General features: G+C 38.7%; 2 protein-coding genes and 2 pseudogenes across 5 annotated transcripts; 3 read left to right on the top strand and 1 right to left on the bottom strand.

Moving 5' to 3' along the window:
• The first annotated feature begins 120 nt into the window (after positions 1-120).
• On the top strand, positions 121-2,205 carry LOC106397858 (TOM1-like protein 2). 4 transcript variants are annotated; one of them, XM_013838479.3, is made up of 4 exons: positions 121-286; positions 444-939; positions 1,344-1,631; positions 1,718-2,205. In XM_013838479.3, the coding sequence occupies exons 2-4, from the start codon at positions 451-453 to the stop codon at positions 2,075-2,077; spliced, it is 1,137 nt and encodes a 378-aa protein (XP_013693933.1). In that variant the 5' UTR covers positions 121-286; positions 444-450; the 3' UTR covers positions 2,078-2,205. The 4 variants fall into 4 exon arrangements, with proteins under 4 accessions (XP_013693933.1, XP_013693936.1, XP_013693934.1 ...); XM_013838482.3 differs by having other exon boundaries at positions 136-286; positions 439-939; XM_013838480.3 differs by having other exon boundaries at positions 182-343; positions 439-939.
• Positions 2,206-6,900: 4,695 nt separating this feature from the next.
• Positions 6,901-8,660, top strand: LOC106400426 (CLAVATA3/ESR (CLE)-related protein 3). The gene has a single exon (XM_048757820.1). It carries the CDS (start codon positions 8,184-8,186, stop codon positions 8,433-8,435), a length of 252 nt encoding a protein of 83 aa, XP_048613777.1. The 5' UTR covers positions 6,901-8,183; the 3' UTR covers positions 8,436-8,660.
• A 947-nt stretch (positions 8,661-9,607) lies between these two features.
• Positions 9,608-14,070, top strand: LOC125575216 (annotated as a pseudogene).
• Positions 14,071-14,225: 155 nt separating this feature from the next.
• On the bottom strand, positions 14,226-15,895 carry LOC106399464 (annotated as a pseudogene).
• Between the last annotated feature and the right edge of the window lie 5,042 nt (positions 15,896-20,937).

Raw genomic sequence — 20,937 nt, forward strand, 5'->3', positions numbered from 1 at the left:
GATAAGTCTCCCTGTATTAAAACATTGTACCACATTAGCCCCCCACGAGGATTCTGAGTCTGACCAAACATTTAAAAGTTAGTTCAAAGTCTTGGACTTTCTCAACACGCCACGTGTTCACAACCAAACATGTAGTTAGTAACCTCAAAGTATTGGACTTTCGTAACATGCCACGTGTCCACAACCTTTCTCCTCCTCCGCTGAACATTTCTCCCCACAGATTCAAGCTAAATAAACCAAAGACCAAGACAAAGTTTTGATCTGTCTGAAAGGAACCACATCTCAGGTTCTTCACATTTCGTTTTCAGATTAGGATCAACACATTTGATAGATCCAATTTATTGTGATTTTCTTTCTTCCCTGATCTCTGTTTATTATAATTCGAAAGATTTGGTTTGATTCGGTTGTGTAAATTTAGATAAAGTTTGGGTTTTTAAGTTTAGGTGAAGCATGGACAAGCTGAAGATATCTGAATGGGGAGAGAAGCTGAAGACAGGAGGAGCTCAAATGAGCAGAATAGTAAGTGACAAAGTCAAAGACATCCTCCAAGCTCCCACTTTGGAATCCAAAATGGTCGATGAAGCCACTCTTGAGACTCTTGAGGATCCCAACTGGGGAATGAACATGAGGATATGCGCTCAGATCAACAACAACGAGTTTAACGCCACCGAGATTGTTAGAGCCATCAAGAGGAAGATCTCTGGTAAAATCCCCGCGAGCCAAAGGCTGAGCCTTGAGCTTCTTGAGGCTTGTGCTATGAACTGTGAGAAGAAGGTTTTCTCTGAGGTTGCTTCTGAGAGGGTTCTTGATGAGATGGCTTTGTTAGTCAAGAACGGCGAAGCTGATTCGGAGAATAGAAGGCGAGCTTTTCAGCTTGTTAGAGCTTGGGGACTGTCCCAAGATCTTGCTTATCTTCCTGTTTTCCAAGAGACTTATATGGTAAATAAAATCTGATTTGCTTAGACGGTTCAGTGTTCTAAAAATAGGTCTACGCTGCGTCTAGGCATCCATCTAGTCGGCAAGTCGGGTCTGAACGAAATAACAAAATTGGTGTAAGCGTACAAAAAATCGGTTTTGGGGCTGTAGGAAACTTGGTATTCAAATAAAAAATTATAAATTTACTGGTTTTCTTTTTACAAATTTTGAGGCATGTATATGTGTGTAATTTTCTTCAAAAAATTTGGGGGCTAAAAACGAATGTTTCATCAGGCTTTGTTCAGAACAGGCCTTGACCACGGCCTTGTTTCATCAGGCTTTGTTCAGAACAGGCCTTGACCACGGCCTAGTGATTTCTTGAACATTGGTTTAATTGATATGTGTATAATCTCTCTTTTGTTTGTTAGAGTTTGGAAGGAGAGAATGGTTTAAACGCACGTAACGAGGACAATCCAATGGCGGGACAAGGCTCTTTGGGGTCTCTTATGCAACGGCCTGTTCCAGTTCCTCCACCTGGTAGCTATCCTGTTCCTAATCAAGAACAACCTCGTGGAGACGATGATGGTCTTCTTGATGACTATAACTTTGGAAGCTTAACTATCAAGGATAAGAAGGAACAGATTGAGATCACAAGGAACAGCCTCGAGTTGCTTTCTAGCATGTTGAGTACTGAAGGGAAGCCAAATCACACGGAGGTAACATCTGTGTTATGCACTCATGCAAACCATATTCTATGTGTTGTAATAAGTAATGATGTTTATTATATATGTAATGGTTACAGGACGAGCTAACGGTAAGTCTGGTGGAGAAATGCAAGCAATCACAGCCGTTGATTCAGATGATCATAGAGAGCACAACAGATGATGAAGGTGTTCTTTTTGAGGCTCTGCACGTGAACGATGAGCTCCAACGTGTTCTATCAATCTACGAGAAACCTGATGAAAGTGAGGAGAAAGCGTCCATAGTGGGACAAGAATCAACGGGGAGCAAATATGCTGGTCCGAAACCAACAGAAGAAGAAGAACGGTTTGTGAAACAAAAGGACCACGTCGAACGTTCAGAATCATCAGACAAAACAGTCAAAGAAGATAAGAAGGTGAAGATAGAACTTGGGTTATCGAGCGATGAAGATGAGAAATGAGCAAGTCTCTAGAACGTTTTGGGAAGATTTTGTTATTTTGATGATTTTCTTCTGTAATGTTATAAGCATACAATGCATAAAGAGTTGAAGCCAGTCTGTTGCAATCCAAACATAACCACTTCCCATCATTCCAAGAGACCATAGCCACCGAGAAAACGTTTAAACCAGAGTCAGGATTCACATGGATAATGTAGACACTCGTAAACGGTAAACCTCTCCCTGATCGAGATGGCTCAGTCATTTTGTACGAGATGGTGTATGTATTCCATATACGTGGTGTAGTATTTTATACGAGGTGTTTTGGTAAGCGTTTTGCCTATAATTCTGTACTGATTGTAATGAGAGGATAGGCGTTAGAGAAGTAATTAGTATTAAACTATGCATGCATGGGATTTGAAAAAAAAAAAAACTATGCATGGGATTTGTTTTGTAGGTCTCACAAATGCATGTATCAATTAAACACAATTATTAACTGTAATTGTGAAGAACAGGGTCCAGTTAAAAAAAATTATATGTAAATCGATCGCCAAAAACTTTCAAATAATGATTTGCTATTATTTCAACTCTTTCATCTAAATCAAAAGTCCATAACTGAGCATTATATTTTTGGATATAAACGTGTATTGTTTTTTTTTTAAACGAGAAAATTGCATATCTAAATAAACATCATTAGAGCTCACTCTTGCAAGATAGCGTTTCCAATTCAGGTCAACATCCTCGATTCAAAAATCAAATTCCCCAATTTATTTTCAACTCAACGATAGCTAATAAAATGATCCATAAAAGTTTTCTTGCTTTCTCTTATATAAAAATAAAGTTGAGAAGATTTATAACACAAAGGTTAGATATGCTATATAATTAACTAAATATATACTAAACTCATAAAAGTTCTCTGACTGCTTTAGAAATTTAGAATAAAGAAACAAGTTTAATAATATAGATTCCTAAGTTTGTAAAGTTGGCTCTTTTTTACTTTACAAGTTATTATAAAGTAATATAACTTAATCACTTTGGTGTCACCTCTCTTTTCCACCTTCCAATACGGACTTGAATCATTCACTTTTGTATCCGCCACATCTCAAAACATTAAAAAGTTCAAGAACACAAACAAAATGAAGGAATATTAGATTGGTTGATTTTCGGGCACCTATTGTGGTTTATTAGGTCACACAACTTACGCTTATATTATTAAAATTTTGGAAAATGCCCAAAAGATACAAGTTTTATCTTTGGTATAGCTTACATTCTATTCGCTATTTCTAATTATTATTTACTAGTTAAAACCATTCATGTAAGAAAACTAAAAATCCATTTTGACATCAGACCCCTTTTAAAATTAAATTATGTAATTTGGCTAATCCTAGCTGTAAGTAGGTCTGAGACTTTTATCCGAGATCCGGATCCGATCCAGATCCGATCCAAAAATCCGGATATCCGGATGGGCCGAATCCGGATTCGGATAGTAAAATGTTGGATCTGTCAAAGCTGAACCCGGATATCTTGATTTTTTAGTCTGGATATCCGGATCCGTAAGTTTTATTAATAACTATTTCAAAAATAGTAATATCTATATATAAAAATTAATTTTATTTAATATATTTTCATTTTTATAATAGTATATATAAATTTTATGTAAATTTTGTAATATTATACATAGAAATAATTAAAAACATTATATATTTTTTTTATTTTTAAATTATTGTTAATATTTTTATATATTAATATTATTATTTTTATTTATTTTAAGGATCTAGATCCGAATCCGGATATCCGCCGAATATTACAATTTTTAGAAGGATATCCGACGCCCGAATATCCGAGAACCCCGGATCCGAATAAAGATAGTAAAAATTATGGATCCGCCGGATAAAGATCCGGATCCGGATACTTTAAAATTGCCCGGATACCCGATCCGTCCCAGGCCTAGCTGCAAGAGTAAAGAGTTTCCTACTCACTGAATAATCCGAATAAACTGTTCACTCACAGCTGAGGTTTGAATCTTGAAAATGCTAAATTTACAGATAGATTAAAAAACAGGTCAATGGCGCAAACCAGCCAAGATTAAAATATTTGTAACTTTATCGATTCGTATCTTTTAGCCTAGTGCTTATCGACGACTTGTTTCTACTCCAATAAAAATCAGTTTAGTTTATGAATCAACCCTACTTTATCCCAAGGGTTGCATCTGTAATCAGCTGCTTATGTCGTCCTAATCTAGAATTTGAAGTGGACGTGGCGGCAACCACTTATAACTGTCGTACATTCATAAAGTATAGTTATATAATACATAATCAATGAACAGTTAAGGCCCTAGTGGACTTTATATATTCATCGTTTAAGGTTATAGATTGGTGCCGACACTGAAATTAAACGTCATAAGCTATCTTCATTGGTTGCCGATTTGGCTCCGTGGACTCCTTCAACCAAAAACCTGAATAAACGGTTTAGTAGTCACTGTACATTTAGGTTCTATAGAATTGATATTTCTCTTAACTTTTTCTTCTTTACGTTTAGCTGCTCTTAATTAAGCTGTTATTTATTATATCATAACTAGTATTAGGCTATTAGGTACTCGCTATTGTTTAGTCGTTTGTCATTGTTCTTATTTATATATATATACTAGGGTTGGTCCGCCCTACGGCGGAAAACTATAATAAAAATTATTTATATGAATATATATGTATATATATTAATTTATGAAACATTTAAAAATTAGTGTGGATTGAAAATGATATTATGATATCATAAAATAAATAAAATTATGAGATAGGGATACAAAAAAAATATAGAATTCTGAGACCATATTGTTATTTTTAATAAACATGTTTTTTTCTAATAAACATGTTTGGTTATATTCGTTAGTTATTTCGGTGATATTTGTTTTTATTTTAGTTCCATTGTTTGGTTAATTATATGTGTGAATTATAAATTTTATGGGATCACCTTTTTAGAAAGTAAGGAGATTGGATTTTAGTGTTGTTGCATTTAGCTAAATTTATAATTTGGTACCTATAACGGTTCGAAAGAAAGCAATGTTTAGTTTGATTTATGCTGGCAAGCTAATTTTATTTGTTTGTCTTACTTTAAGTTATGTACGATCACGTTTCACCTACATATTTTTTATCTGGTTGTTGTATTTTAACTGAGTTTATTCGAACTATGCGAATATTTATTGTTTTTTTACTTCTATTTTAATAAAAGAATTATGGTAGAGTTTTTTTCAATTATTATACCGTATAGGTAAATGTCAACGTCTTTGGCGAAGAAACTGTAGCTATATATCCCTGTTGTCATAAATATTTTTGTAACATAATCATCCAAAGTCTAAAACACAAAGAAAGTATTTGTTACAAAGAAGATAACTAAACTTACCACATTAAATTATTGTACCATGTTCTCTATATCCTAAAAGACTTTGATGTGAAATAATGGATCGACTTGTGCTCGGATTTGTAGAAGTCTTTTTTTTTTAACTTTTGTTTATAAACTCTCTTATTGTTTATTTTTCGAAGAAAAACCTCCTTTATTGTTATAGCTATGTATTTTTACTGCGGTGACTACAATTGTTTTAGTTATTGGTTTATATTTTAAGGGTAATTAAAAATATGAATAAATATTATGCTAGGTTTAACTTAGTTACGCTTCAGATTTATATTTAATGAAGAGTAAAAACATAACAAAAAATTTGTTTAGTCTAATATAACGAAAACATGTATAGTTCAATATAACTTTTTGAAGATCATATCATGTTAAATTTATTAGTTTAGTTTTTATTTAGATTTGTAATTATTTATGTGCTTAGAAATTTTTATCACACATTTTTTCGACGTTAACTTAAGGCTTTTCTCAAAAAATAAAATAAAAAATATATATATATAACTTAAAGATTTTTGGTCATCATGTTTGTTGCTATGTCAAATACCACCAGTTGATGAGTCTTTCTCCTTTATTTTATTTTCTGATTCTTTCTATTCATGATATGCAATGTATTTAAACTAAATCAGACATGCTCGAAGTTTACCATTTGGGTCTAAGTTACACACTCAATATTATTTTTTGTATGTAAGCACTAACTATGTTCTGGTTCATGTCAAATACTAACTATGACATGCTCGAAGTTTACCATCTGGGTCTAAGTTACACACTCAATATTATTCTTTGTATGTAAACACTAACTATGTTATGATTGATGTCAAATACTAACTATGTTCTGGTTGATGTCAAGTTTGAAACTTCTTGTACTCTAGCTTATCTTTAAGCCTTGATGTTGTTAAGTTTGAATTGATGCTGTTAAGTTTGAACGACCGCCTCATGAGAAGCTCTGCCGTCACATCACACTCCACCACAACTTTCATTCCCATTGTAGAAACTTTGTAAGATTACAGCTCTTAAACCCAACTAACTTTGCAACTAATGGCAAACTCCTCCACCGCAACTAATTTTTGCAAATCAAAAGCAACTTAAGCACAATCTCTCATTCCCATTTTCTTACAAAATAAACCAAAAAAAATTGTAGCTCTTATAAACTCACCCTGTCCAAGAGACGCTACTGTAAGAGTTTGCACTGCAGCAGTTGTTCTTTAACCTCCAGGAGCTACCCTAAACCCTTAATTGTGCCACGTCCTTACCAAGATTTATTAGTAAGGCTTTCAAGTTGGACGAAATCTGATGTAAGCCTGTAACCGAGTGGAGCTTCGTAAAATAAGGAACTACAACTGCTGGACTTCTTTTTACCACCTTTCGACTCCATCACAATCTCATCCACGCTTTCTGCAATTATCAACCATATGTATTAGATGCAGGAAAGAAAGAACAATGCTTAACAGAGACTTATCAATGTTCAAAGTTTTCACATTTCAATAACAGATCTCGAATAAAGTTTATTTTATCAGATGAGACATGATCAGAATTGTTTCATTAGATCTGCAACTATGAGCCTTGAAATAAATATAGTCATCTGTATACGTAAACACAACGTCAAGAAAAACATTAATCGTCCGATCCAGAATATAATTATTGCTCAGAATTATGAATCTCTTGTACAAAAAAACGAATAATATGTAAGTCAAACGAAATCGTAGGTAAAGACGTTAGAGATACTTACGTATACATATATATATGAATTTAGATCAAGACCAGAATTACGATTTCCTTCTTTTCAGATATGAACGAAACCTTCAAAACATGAAAGTCAAAACAATCGAGGTTATGATAACCTAATCCTCAGGGTTGATAGGACGATTTAGAGTGGAGGGATGCTAACCTTTTTATAGTCGAACCTCGACCGCCTTCGAAGAGAAAAGGTGGAATTGAAGATAGATCGATGGATTTAAGAAGGAATTTAATAGGAATGAATTGGTAACTGATGGATTTCTGGATCAGTAGGAAGAAGATGAAAAATTCGATTGAAACCCTAGAGGCCGAGAAGAGAGAGCAATGAAACTAGAGAATCAAGAAACGACGCGTTTCAAATATGATTTATCAGACTGGACTTATTTAAGTAAACACACACCAAATATAAATATAAGCCCAACCGATTTAAAAAAAATAAATGAAACAGTGCACTTTGAAGAACATGACACGTGTCACGTCCCGAGAGAAAATGTATTTTATATATAAAGAAGATATATATTGTTATATGCTCTCCAACTTTCTATTTTTATCGGTGTCGCCCAATATGAAAAAAAATAGTTACTTAGTTTGACAACTTGACATACCAAATTTCCTTACGAAACTATGTTATCATATTATATCACGTCGACATAACAAGATTGGTACAGAAACATACACTTCGTCACTTGTTAACATTTGAGAAAATATCAAATGATGGAAATGCATGCAAGCCATGTAATTAAGATCTAGACTATGTATATCTGACTAGATTCCAACTTAATTAGTAGCTACTACAAATATAATTTCTTCATAAATCTAGGTGTCTCAGCACTAAAGCTATAGCTTAACAGCCTTAGGTCCTCAACTATATAAACCCATGGATGCTAGCGTCTATTACAGTGATCAATCAATAGCATTAACACTTCAAAGACTATATATATATACACCTTAATTAGCTTTATTAAAAAAGAAGAAGAGAGAGTCATCATATACTATGGCAAGTGTCAAGATATGGGTTTGCTTCGTTTTGCTTCTACTATTCGAATTGACCTCAGTGCACCAGTGTCGATCTTTGCTCTCAAAAGAGCGACTTTCCGGTTCAAGCCGTGTGATGAAGATTAGACGAGAGCTTTCTGAGAGGCTAAAAGAGCTGAATGCAAGACTAGAAGGCGAAGGGAAGATCCTTGGCAATGGTCATGACTCGGAGCGACTCAGCCCCGGTGGTCCTGACCCAAGGCATCATTAACGAAGAGGAGACAAACAGAATTCTGCAGTTAGTCTTGTCGGGAGAGGTTTTAATACTACTAGAACTTTTTTGAACTAAACTGTAACCCTGTAGTGTTTCACTGACACCGACTTATAAACATTCAAGCTCTAATCTTCTAATATGAAAGATGTGTGACCAACAGCTTGTTTGATCTATAAACATATGTGATACTCTTATGTTATAAATTATGTCTCTTTCCATTGACGCGTTGCTGTTTACACTCTCTAGTAACATTTAAGCTTCACTGCGTCTTGTGATATTCTTTTTTCTATAATGGCTAGTTGTTATGGAGAATGGAAAAGAGTACTGCGCATGCATGAGTTACTCTTCATCATAAATCTTATAACTAAATTAAAGATATTAAAAGTTATTAATGCAAGTTATGAAGAGTTTCTCGGTTTATGTCTGCACTAGTATTATTTGATGATTCACAATATTTTTACACCACAAAAAATGATTTACAATATTTGAAATTGACAAAACATATCCAAAACATATCAAGATTTGAGTATGGAATTTAATCATAATGTAACAAAAAGAAGAAAGAATTTAGTCATAAATGAAAATGTTTTATTGGAAGATTAAGAATCTATTTAAAGCATAATTTATGAAAAGTATATATATATATATATATATATTATTGTTGTAGAAAAATGGTTGTTAGCTAAACGAAAGAAACACCATGTATGGACAAATTTAAGGTATCAAAAACTACACGATCTAATATGATTCATATGAATTTTTGTTTCCTAAATGACTATGTATTATGTTTCTTACACCATCAACCTAATTCTGGTAGCTAAAAAAAATGTTAGATTTGGAAGCCGTCGATTTCTAATGAAGTTTTGACATATTTTCACATATCTCGATTGTATAACATTGCATTTGAATACTTGATCTATATATTTATTTTGTATATAAATGTCTGTTTTTAAGAGTTCGGTTATCTAACTTTCATCAGACGAAAACTATTGAAAATTATGTCGATTGTGTTTGCAACACAACACATAGCAATTCATGAATGTTACGTAGTTTTATTCAAATGTGTATGGTGGTCTATTCTTAACATATAGCAAACAATCATTTTTTTGATCGTTTTATCTTTTTTTTTTTTGTTTCTTTTTCTTTTTATATACGATGAGTTTTTTTTTTTCTTTTCGGGTAAAAAGCCGAATTGATTTGATATCGGCCCAACCGTAGAAAGCTCCGGGTCGGGTACGAAAAAGCAAATCCAAACGCGGGTTGCTCTCTCTCTCTCTCTCTCTCTCTCTCTCTCAATCGGCGGCGCCTTCTCTATCCCAAAATCGCAGGTAAGCTTTCTCCGATTCAACTCTTCTCCCTCTGGTTTCGTTTCTTCACTCAGATTCTCTTTGTTTTTTTCTTTCTATTCCTCAAGGTTTGAGTCGATCTCGAAGCACATAGATTCCATTGACCTAATTGTCTCCGTTCTCATCAAAAAAACCTAAACCCAGGTCACTCTGCGATTCTTATCCCCTCGTTGCGTCGAACCTAACCTTTCCCAGTATCAAACTCTGCACGCTCTCAGAACCGATTGAACGAAGGTTTCGTCTTGAAATTAGGGTTCCTCATGGTGGATGATATTGTCCCTTGGGTTTCTGCTAGATTTAACCCAGAGAAGTGAAGAAAGGCCTCAAATTTAGTTTTTTTTTTTTTTTTATGGCTTCGGAGCCTGTTGACGATGGAGGAAGAGAGAAGCAGAGCATTAGAGTTTACACGAGGAAAGGTAAAGGTCAGAGGAAACAGTCGCCTTTCTTCGCCTTTGCCGCCGATGAAATTAGGAAAGCAAACAATCGTCGTGTGAATCCTCCCGAAACTCTAGCTCGAGAGTCTTCGGATCCTATAGCTGTAGAAAAGACTGCTCTTGAGACCAAGTCGCGGGACGACGCTGGGGCCAGTGTAGCTAAAGTGATTGATAAGCCTCTCGTGGAAGCATTTCGTGATGATGATGATGCCAGTTTGGCCGCTGCTGATAAGAGCGTTATTCAAACTGTACCAGGTCCTTTGGTTCAGGATGATGCGAATACTATTGTAGACGATGTCAATACAGTGGTTGTCGATGAGAACTCTATAAAGGAACCTTCTGAAAGCCTTGCACGAGAAGAAGATGTTACTACCGTGGTTGTTGACAAGAAGGCTATTGAAGCTCATTCTCAAACTCTATCCGTGGAAGATATCAATGTTGTTGACAAGAATCCCATTGAAGTGTCTTCTGAAAACGTGGTGGATGGAGTAAAAGAAGGTCATCCTGAAAACCTTCCGGAAAGAGATGCCCAACAGCCAGCAGGGGTTACCTCTGATTCTGCTGGTGACAGCATGCCAATGGAGGAGGACGTAGATGGACGCGTAAAGATACACGTTGCCTCCAAATCGAAGCAACAGAAAGAGGAGATTAGGAAGACGCTTGAAGATCAGCTTAACGTGGTCAGAGGTCTGGTAAAGAAGATAGAGGATAAAGAGGGCGAGATTGGTGCGTATGACGACTCTCGTCTCTTGGCTAACACTGGTATTACTAACGGAGGAGGAAGGATTCTCTCAGGTTTTTCGTCAGCTGGACTTCCTCGTGAGGTCATCAGAACACCAAGGCCTTTAAATCAACTAAGTATATCCGTGTTAGAGAATACTCAGGGGTTAAGTGAGCATGTGGAGAAAAGAGAAAAGAACACCCAAGGCAAATCAGTTTTATAGAACTTCAGAGTTTTTACTTGGTGACAAGCTGTGTTTAAAAAGGCTCATGGCGCTCCATGGCGATGAAGTATGTGCCTTGCGCCTTGCGCCATGGCGCATCGAGGCTCTCGCCTTGAAGACCACTTGAAACTGTGATTAAAAAAAAAAAAAAAACTAAATTACTATGATGATGAACATGCAAATAAAGCATTCAATAACGTAAAGAACATGCAAACACAAACTATACCATAAAGAGCAATAAAATACATGTTAAAAATGAATTTCAATATATATTAGATTTGTTTCAGTTACAAACAAAGATTATACATCAACTTGATCACAGGAGTCCTCAAGCTACAATATACTAGTAAGCGTCAATTATGTAAGCATCAATCACTTACTGTATAAAAGAAAAGAAGCACCAAAATTACAGAGATAAGCAATCGCAGTGCATTCTAGACTGTAACCAAGAAACACAAGTAGTCATAATAATAAGAAGAAGAACCTATGAGACTAACCTTAAGCAAAACACTGTGAGATATATGTTTTGTGAGAATTTTTGACGTTTGGTTTAACTTTGAAGAGGGAGCTAGGGTTTTGATGAGTATTTTTGACGTTTTGTTATAAGATTGGTGAATTAGTTAAAGCAGGGTTTGGTTTCGTACCTGGTTTAGTGTCGGTTAACATAGGGTCTCCAAGGCGCGCCTTTGCATCGCCTTTGAAGGCACCGCTTTATGGCCAAAGCGCACTAGGCGAGCGCCTTAGGGACCATACCCTTGCCTGGGATGTGCATGGCGATGGAGCTATCGCCTGAGTGCGCCTTGCGCCTTGGCGCATAAGGCGAGCGCCTTTTTAAACACAGGTGACAAGTTGCCACCCACAGAGAGTAACAAGAAATCAAAATCAAAATCAAATGCAAAGAAGCACGGAGGGGAGGTTGGTCATGGTTTGGGTGCAGGGTCTAAAGTTTTCAAGAGTTGCAGTGCTCTACTTGAAAGGCTGATGAAGCATAAGCATGGTTGGGTGTTCAATGCTCCTGTAGATGTGAAGGCTCTAGGTTTGCATGATTACTTTACGATTATCGAGCACCCTATGGATTTGGGAACTGTAAAGTCTGCATTAACAAGAAATGTGTACGAGTCACCAAGAGAATTTGCAGAGGATGTTAGACTTACTTTCCACAATGCCATGACTTACAATCCACCGGGACAGGATGTCCATATCATGGCGCAAGTGCTATTACAGATGTTTGAGGAGAGATGGGCTGTCATAGAGGCAGACTATAATCGTCAAATGAGATTTCTCACTAGTTATGAGATGAATCTTCCAGCTTCTGCAATGAGGTCTAGACTGGGTCCTACGATGCCACCACCACCTATTAATGTGAGGAATACAATAGATAGAGCAGACTGGAGTAGTCATCATCCAAAGCCAACAACAACGCCTGGCAGAACACCGACCAGCACAACACCTTCTGGAAGGACACGTGCTCTGAAGAAGCCAAAGGCAAACGAACCAAATAAAAGGGATATGACGTATGAAGAGAAGCAGAAGCTTAGTGGCCATTTGCAGAATCTGCCTCCAGACAAACTAGATGCAATTGTGCAAATTGTGAACAAGAGGAACACTGCTGTGAAGCTACAGGATGAAGAAATTGAAGTCGATATAGATAGTGTTGATCCGGAGACCCTGTGGGAGTTGGACAGATTTGTAATCAACTACAAAAAGGGTTTGAGCAAGAAAAAGAGAAAAGCCGAGCTAGCGAATCAAGCTAGAGCAGAGGCCGAGAGGAATGGCCAACAACATATGGTATTTGTAGATCGCCTGAGAATTCAACTCCTTTGTCCTTTTTAATTAATTTGTATGCTCATCTTCATATATATATTTTCCTTTATTGCAGGCTCCAGCACCAGTGGCATGTGAGTTTTCTAGGGAGGGTGGAAACACAGGTAATTTTGCAGAGCCAGCCATTTTGTGTTACCACTTCCCTTTGTTTGGTGTGAACTACTTGGGATTATAATTCTTTCTGCGTTTTCTTATCAGCTAAAAAGACACTCCCTACACCATTACCTTCTCAAGTGGAGAAGCAAAACAATGAGACAAGCAGATCAAGTAGTTCAAGCAGCTCTTCCAGTAGTTCCAGCTCTTCTAGTGGTACATGCTTTTCTTTGAGTTATCTATCTAATATATTACCTTGGCGCTGTTTTGATTTTTTGTGACTAAACCCCCTCTGTGTTTGGTCTGCAGATTCGGACAGCGATAGCTCTTCGTCATCTGGATCAGAACAGACTTAGAGACTGGACAAGAGATTTGGTATCACATGTGTTAATGGAATCTTTTCAACGGTATCTTCCTTGTCTCTATTTTGGCATTGTTCTAACATTTTTGTATGTGATTGCTCTTGTTCACATCTGGTCCATATTGGGGAAGGGGTAGTTACTAGTTAGTTGATAATGTTTGCTTGCTTATGGCTTTATGCCTGAGGGTTTCTGATCATATAACCAAATCTGATGGTTTTACTTTTATGCATGGTGAAACAGGGCGTTTAAAAAGATGGGGGAAGATAGCGTTAGAAGAGCATATGAGAGGAGGCTAAGGATGATGTGACGTACAGGCTTGGGGCAGAAATATTATACAGTAGTTGGGTTTGGAAGGAAAGATTGTATTGTATTCGTAGAATAAATATATTTTTGATTTTCGTTTTTAGAATTGGTAGGATGATGTGGCTGTCTCTACTTGTAGATGTAACCGTAGGAGGGTTGGTCTGGTCTGTTTCGGCACTTTTGTATATCTTTGCCTCTCTCTGTTCTGGTCTTGAGCAGATTAGTTTGGTTGACTAGGTTCATGTTTGTTTTAGTCAGGGCTTTTGAATCAGAAAATATCATCACAACAGATTCTTGATGACTAGTGTATTTGTAAGCTTGTGACATTCGTTTTCTCGTTGCTTCTAAAGTATCGTTCTGGCTCTATCTAACGTAGATTTACAAAGTGCACAAGTTTGCACTGGATATGTTAGTTAAAATTACCACAGGAATCAATCTACAGCATAACAATTATTTTTGCCTAATTAAAGAGAGAGCTGTGGACTTTTCTATAACGATGTAACGTAATTTTAAGTTGAGAAATACAGGATTTATCTACGAGATGAACACACTAAACTAGAAAAATTAGGTGTACAAACAAACATATTGTGTGGAACATTTTATAAGTTTTTGCAACTAAACTCGTATAGCCGGTTTCTAGTTTGAGGGGTCAATCATCATCATGATCTTTCCTGTGGACATCCAGCTGCCATGTGCCATCATCCTTTTGAACCATCCCTTTGTTTGCAAGACACCTCCAGGTACTGGGCACTAAGAACTCGTCTTTCAGAGCATCTAAACCTTTGTTGACCAATGAAATATCCCGACCAATCACCAGCTTAAACAGCCCCGCTTTGTCTTGCATCCCCGCCATGCCGTGCAGGTATATCTCCAGGTTATGGTAGTTCCTAAAGTTTAGAGACCTTTTCAGGTAAGTCGAGTTCAACGTATTGATCTGGAGCTCCTGGCCTACTTCTGCATACAGCAAGAGTGGATAGTGTGGTGCCACATCCGGAACATTGACTATTCTCAGGATGTTCAGTTGTTTGAGTGAGTCGACGATTTTCACGAAGTCTTGGTCCCCAATCCGAGGACACCCGAAAGCAAAGACTGTGATGGGAACTTGCTTTCTTTCAAGACCTGAACTGATCGTGTTTTTCTTGCCATTGACAAGATCTGCAGCTGCTAGAGTTGACATTACTCCGCCCAAGCTATGGCCTGTGAAAGTGATGCTCACTTCTTCGTTCTTGTAAACATCTAGCAATCTCTTGAGCTCTCCTTGTACCTGAAACCAAAAAAACCAAGACACAGTGTCATTAATAGAGAGGACGAGAAGTGGAAGAAAGGTTGCTGTGAAGACCTGTTCTCGTGCGCTAGTAGTGTCATAAGGCGACTTAGCGTCAGAAGAGGTGTAGACATCGAGCCAGCCACTTCCAATACGAGGCACGATCTTGGAGTCGATTACAGGGAAAACTTTGACACCTGACTCAAGTGGGAAATCGAAGTCGTTAGCCCATTCATACGGCTGAAGAGTTCCTCTCCAAGCTACAACAATGTCTCTCCTCCCCAACAGCGCCTTGCCTTCGTCTGTAGCCACGGCTACGTAACCAATCCAGTTAGTCTGCACGCGCGAGGCTTCCTTGGACAAAGACTTGACGATGAAACAGATTGGTAGATTTAAAGAAGCCGTCGCGTAGATGTACTTGGTCACATTGTACCTAAGAATGTGACATTTTGGACGGTCGAAAACAAAGATGAATGAAACATTTTGGATTTTTGTGGGAAGTAATAATACGGTTGGCTTTAAGGTAGCCAGTTCGAGCAAAGATTTGGCTCTTAGAGTAATAACAATCACCGGCGTATAAGGACTTACGGTCCCAGTTAAAGGCGTCGTAACCAACCTGAGCCATCTCGCCGTAGTGAATGATGTAGCGACGAAGATCTGGGTCAAGTGGGTCAAGGAGGCCTTTCCATTTGTTTTGGCCGCTTAGCACTTTCCACCTCTTGGCTATGCCTCCCAACATGCTTGCCTTTAGTTTTTTCCCCTGCTTTTTTTGGATGGTAACATTGCTCCTTTGGTGTGAAGGAATTGGTCCTTAATGCATGGTCCTTCACATATATAGTGCCGATTTTTAAGTCTTTGTTAAGTGTACGCATGTTGCAACAGTTTAAAGGATAAAATATAAAGAGTTCGGCAACTTTCAAGGTATAATATTGATGGTATTGACGGTTAAATCAACGCTTAAATCATGTACTGTTGGTTACACATAAATTAAATTAATTAAAGGGAAATTTTATCAATGTCTGTCTAACCTGATTCGGTTTAACCGAGCCGAAACACATCTGTCCAGAAGAAACCAATCCAGTGTTAGGAAATACGCGGTCAAATTTTGCGGAAAGCCAGAATTTATGGGATCGAAAAGAGGGCACACACACCAAATTGTTAACGGAGTTCGGCCAATGATGCCTACGTCTCCGGACCTGCTACAGATCTTTTATTATTAACCAGGGAATTTTTACAAGCTCACAACTCACACCCCGATCCCAAATACACTCAGAAATTACTAGTAATTTCTTAAAGAAGATTTTTTGTGAGAAAAAAAAAGTTTTTTTTTTCTTCTTCTTTTTTCTTCTCCTCTCCTCTCTCGTTCTTTCTCTCTGTTTTCTTGTTTTGGGATGATTTTCCTCTTCACCTCAGCTCTCCTTTTATAAGCATGAAGAAGGTGTTTGGTGGCTCACAATCTTTGACAAAACCAACGTCAACAATTTCAGCTCACCGTCCATGCCGTCACCGTCCATGCCGACCAACACGTAAAACGTGTGTTAACAATCTCCCACTTGAAGACTGATTTCAATCTGTCTTCACACCTTGATCAATGTAGCAGATATTCCCAGCTTGTTACTCCAACAAGCCAACTGAGGTTGCACACAACCTCAGCTTATCATACGGCACGACCTTCGTCAGCATGTCTGCCGGATTCTTGCTTCCTGGGATCTTCTCAAGCACCAACATTTCATCTTCTAACGCGGATCTGATGAAATGATATCGACGATGTATGTGCTTCGTCCGAGCATGGTAAACCAGATTCTTTGTCAAATCGATGGCACTTTTACTGTCACAGTACAACACACATTTCCCTTGGTCATGGCCTAGCTCTTCTAGAAAAGACTGTAGCCATATCATCTCTTTTGTTGCTTCCGTTACCGCAACATACTCAGCTTCACAGCTTGATAGAGATACAATTTTCTGCAACTTCGAAACCCAACAAATTGCAGTACCGCCAAAGGTGTAGACATACCCGGTTGTGCTCTTCGTGCTGTCAACGTCACCTCCATTGTCAGCATCAACATATCCCTGCAATCCCGTCTCAGACTTCGTGAAACATAGCGATAAGCTTGGATTTCCTTTCAGGTATCTGAAAATCCACTTAAGGGCTTCCCAATGTTCCTTTCCTGGATTGCTCATAAATCTGCTGACGACTCCCACTGCATGTGCAATGTCTGGCCTTGTACATATCATCGCGTACATTAGGTTGCCTATAGCAGAAGCATATGGAACTTTATCCATACATGCCATCTCGTCTTCCGTCTTTGGAGACTGCTCTCTGGATAACCGAAAATGACTTGCCAGGGGAGTACTGACTGGCTTCGCATCATCCATGTTAAACCTCTTGAGGACTTTCTTCACATACTCCTCTTGTGATAACTTAAGACCTTCCTTGCTCCTACTGATTCTCATCCCTAGAATCTGTCTTGCTTCTCCAAGGTCTTTCATCGCAAACTCTTCTGAGAGTTTCGTCTTCAAGCTATTGATCTCGTGCAAGTCTGCTCCTACTATCAGCATGTCATCGACATATAGGAGCAATATCAAGTAGGACTCTTCAAGCGTCTTGAAGTAACAACAGTGGTCAGCTTCACACCTCAAGAAACCAACGCCTTTAATAAAGCTGTCGAACCGTTTATACCACTGTCTTGGAGCTTGTTTTAAGCCGTACAAACTCCTTTTCAGCTTGCAAACAAGGCTTTCCTTCCCTTTGATCTCAAAGCCTTCGGGTTGCTTCATATAAATTTCCTCATCCAAATCACCGTGAAGAAATGCCGTCTTCACATCCATCTGTTGAAGATGCAGATCTTCTTGTGCTACCAGCCCAAGAACCGTTCTGATGGTCACCATCTTGACTACAGGAGAGAAGATTTCAGTGTAGTCAACGCCTTCTTTTTGTTGGAATCCCTTCACAACAAGCCTCGCTTTATAGCGCTTACTTCCATCAGGTTCTTCTTTTATTCGGTAGACCCACTTGTTATGCAATGCCTTTTTCTCCTTAGGCAAATCTGCTAACTCCCACGTGTGATTGGATAACAACGAGTCCATCTCGTCGTTCATTGCAAGCTCCCACTTGATCGACTCATCAACTTGCATAGCTTCCTCATAACATTCAGGCTCGCCTCTGTCTGTGAGCAGAATGTAGTTGAGCGATGGAGAAAATCTTACTGGCTTTCTGATGATTCTGCTTGACCGTCGTAACTCCGTGACTGGTTTATATGGGACCACTTCTGAATCATCACTTTCTTCAGCCTCACCACTCTCGTCTTGAGAGATTTCTTCTTCTGCTGTTGCGGTATCCTGTGGCAACTCCGGTGTCAGGATATCTTCTAAGTCAACAGCTCCAGGCTCTTTCTTCTCCGAGCCTTCTCTTAGCTTATCCTTGTACAACATTTCTTCGTTGAACACAACATTCTTGCTGCGGATGATCTCCCGATTTTCATCATCCCAAAACCGGTAACCAAACTCCGTGTCACCATAACCGATGAAGTAACACTTTTTAGACTTCGAGTCAAGTTTACTTCTTGCAGCATCGTCAATGTGAACATAAACTAAGCAACCAAACACCTTTAGATAAGAAAGGTTTACTTTCTTTCCGCTCCAAACTTCTTCAGGGATCTTAAATCCCAACGGTACAGACGGTCCTCTGTTTATTAAGAAGGCTGCGGTATTGATTGCATCTGCCCAAAACGTCTTTGGCAATCCACAGTGCAATCTCATGCTCCTTGCACGCTCATTCAAGGTTCAGTTCATCCTTTCCGCTATTCCATTCTGTTGAGGCGTTCCAGGAATAGTCTTCTCCATCTTGATCCCATTATCAGCGCAATATCTCTTGAACTCGCCGCTGATGTACTCACCACCATTATCAGACCTTAGACACTTCAACTTGAGATTCGTCTCAATCTCAACCATGGCTTTCCAAATTTTGAAAACCGAAAACACTTCATGCTTGTTCTTCATGAAGTAAACCCACACTTTTCTTGTGGAGTCATCAATAAAGGTCACATAGTAGTATGAACCTCCCAGCGATGCAACAGGAGCGGGTCCCCACACGTCAGTGTGCACCAGCTCTAACTTCTCAGACTTTGGCTCTCTTCCTCCTTTAGAGAAACTAACTCGTTTCTGTTTCCCAAGGATGCAGCTTTCACACATCTGATGATCCACCGTCTTCAGATCCGGAAGAGCGCCATTTTCCACCATGAGTTTCATCCCTTTCTCACTCATGTGTCCCAACCTACAATGCCACAACTTGGTCTGTTTGGCATTCTCGACAACAGCAACAGTGTCTTGATAACTCGTCGTCATATAAAGAGTCCCTCTTTTATGACCTCTAGCCACCACCATGGAACCTTTTCTGACCTTCCAGGCTCTACCACCAAAGTTAACATCGTGCCCCGTATCATCAAGTTGACCTACTGAGATCAGATTTCGCATCAACTTTGGCACATGTCTGACCTTCGTAATCTTCCACACACGTCCGTCTGACATCTTCAGGTTGATATCTCCAATACCAACTATGTCTAAAGGTAATCCATCAGCAAGATATACCTTTCCGTAATTTCCCGCAACATAATTCTCCATAATGTTATGGTGCGGTGTGGTGTGGAATGACGCTCCTGAGTCAAGAACCCATGAATCGACTGAGCTATCAACATAGGATATGGACTCTTTGGTGGTACTTGTAGCTGCATCACGAGCTTCAATTTTCCTCGGGGAATCAACAGACACTACCAATGCATCAGCGATTTCACGTGTCACTGCATTGGCTCCGCCTCTAGTGTTGTCTTCCTTCTTCGGTGGTGCTCGGCAATTCTTCTTGATGTGACCTGTCTTTCCAAAATTCCAGCACTCTACAGGCTGTCTGAATTTGGATTGACCCCGTCCATTCCTTGACTTCGATCTGCCATTACTCCGGTTATTTCTATCTGGGTTTCTCCCTCTGTTTTCCACGTTGAAAGCAGAGCTCGTTGATGCCTCCCCAGAGTCTATCCTTCGAACTTCCTCAGCAAGGATACGATCTCTTACATCATTGAATTTGAGCTTTTGAGTACCCACAGAATTACTAACCGCTGCCCTCATTGGCTCCCAACTATTTGGCAGAGATGCCAACAAAATCAGTGCTCGCACTTCATCTTCAAACTCGATTTCAACCGATGACAGTTGGTTGACAATCGTGTTGAACTCGTTCACATGTGCGGCAACCAGGCCACCTTCTTCCATCTTCAAATGAAAGAGTTTCTTCATGAGAAACACCTTATTGTTTGCCGAAGGTTTCTCATACATATCAGAGAGAACTTTCATGAGCCCTTCTGTGGTCTTCTCCTTCGCAACGTTGTGAGCAACGTTTTTCGACAGTGTTAACCTTATAACACCCAGAACTTGTCTGTCAAGGAGCTCCCACTCAGCCTGATCCATCTTCTCAGGCTTCTTGCTCAGCGGTTGATGAAACTTCTTTCCGTACAAATAATCTTCGATTTGCATTCTCCATAATGCATAATCTGTACCGTCAAATTTCCCGATACTGTGGGCCAAACCATCTTCGCCTCCCATCGTTTCTGGAACCACCGTGTATTAGAACACCTCCGTCGACAAACCGATGTTACCGACAAAATTCACTATTTACGTGAATAGTAACCCCACAAAAAATTTGACCGATCACCGTAACTCAGGCTCTGATACCAGTTGTTAGGAAATACGCGGTCAAATTTTGCGGAAAGCCAGAATTTATGGGAGCGGGAAGAGGACACACACACCAAATTGTTAACGGAGTTCGGCCAATGATGCCTACGTCTCCGGACCTGCTACAGATCTTTTATTATTAACCAGGGAATTTTTACAAGCTCACAACTCACACCCCGATCCCAAATACACTCAGAAATTACTAGTAATT

Source organism: Brassica napus, chromosome C5 (assembly GCF_020379485.1).
Source record: "Brassica napus cultivar Da-Ae chromosome C5, Da-Ae, whole genome shotgun sequence".
Lineage (NCBI taxonomy): Eukaryota > Viridiplantae > Streptophyta > Magnoliopsida > Brassicales > Brassicaceae > Brassica > Brassica napus.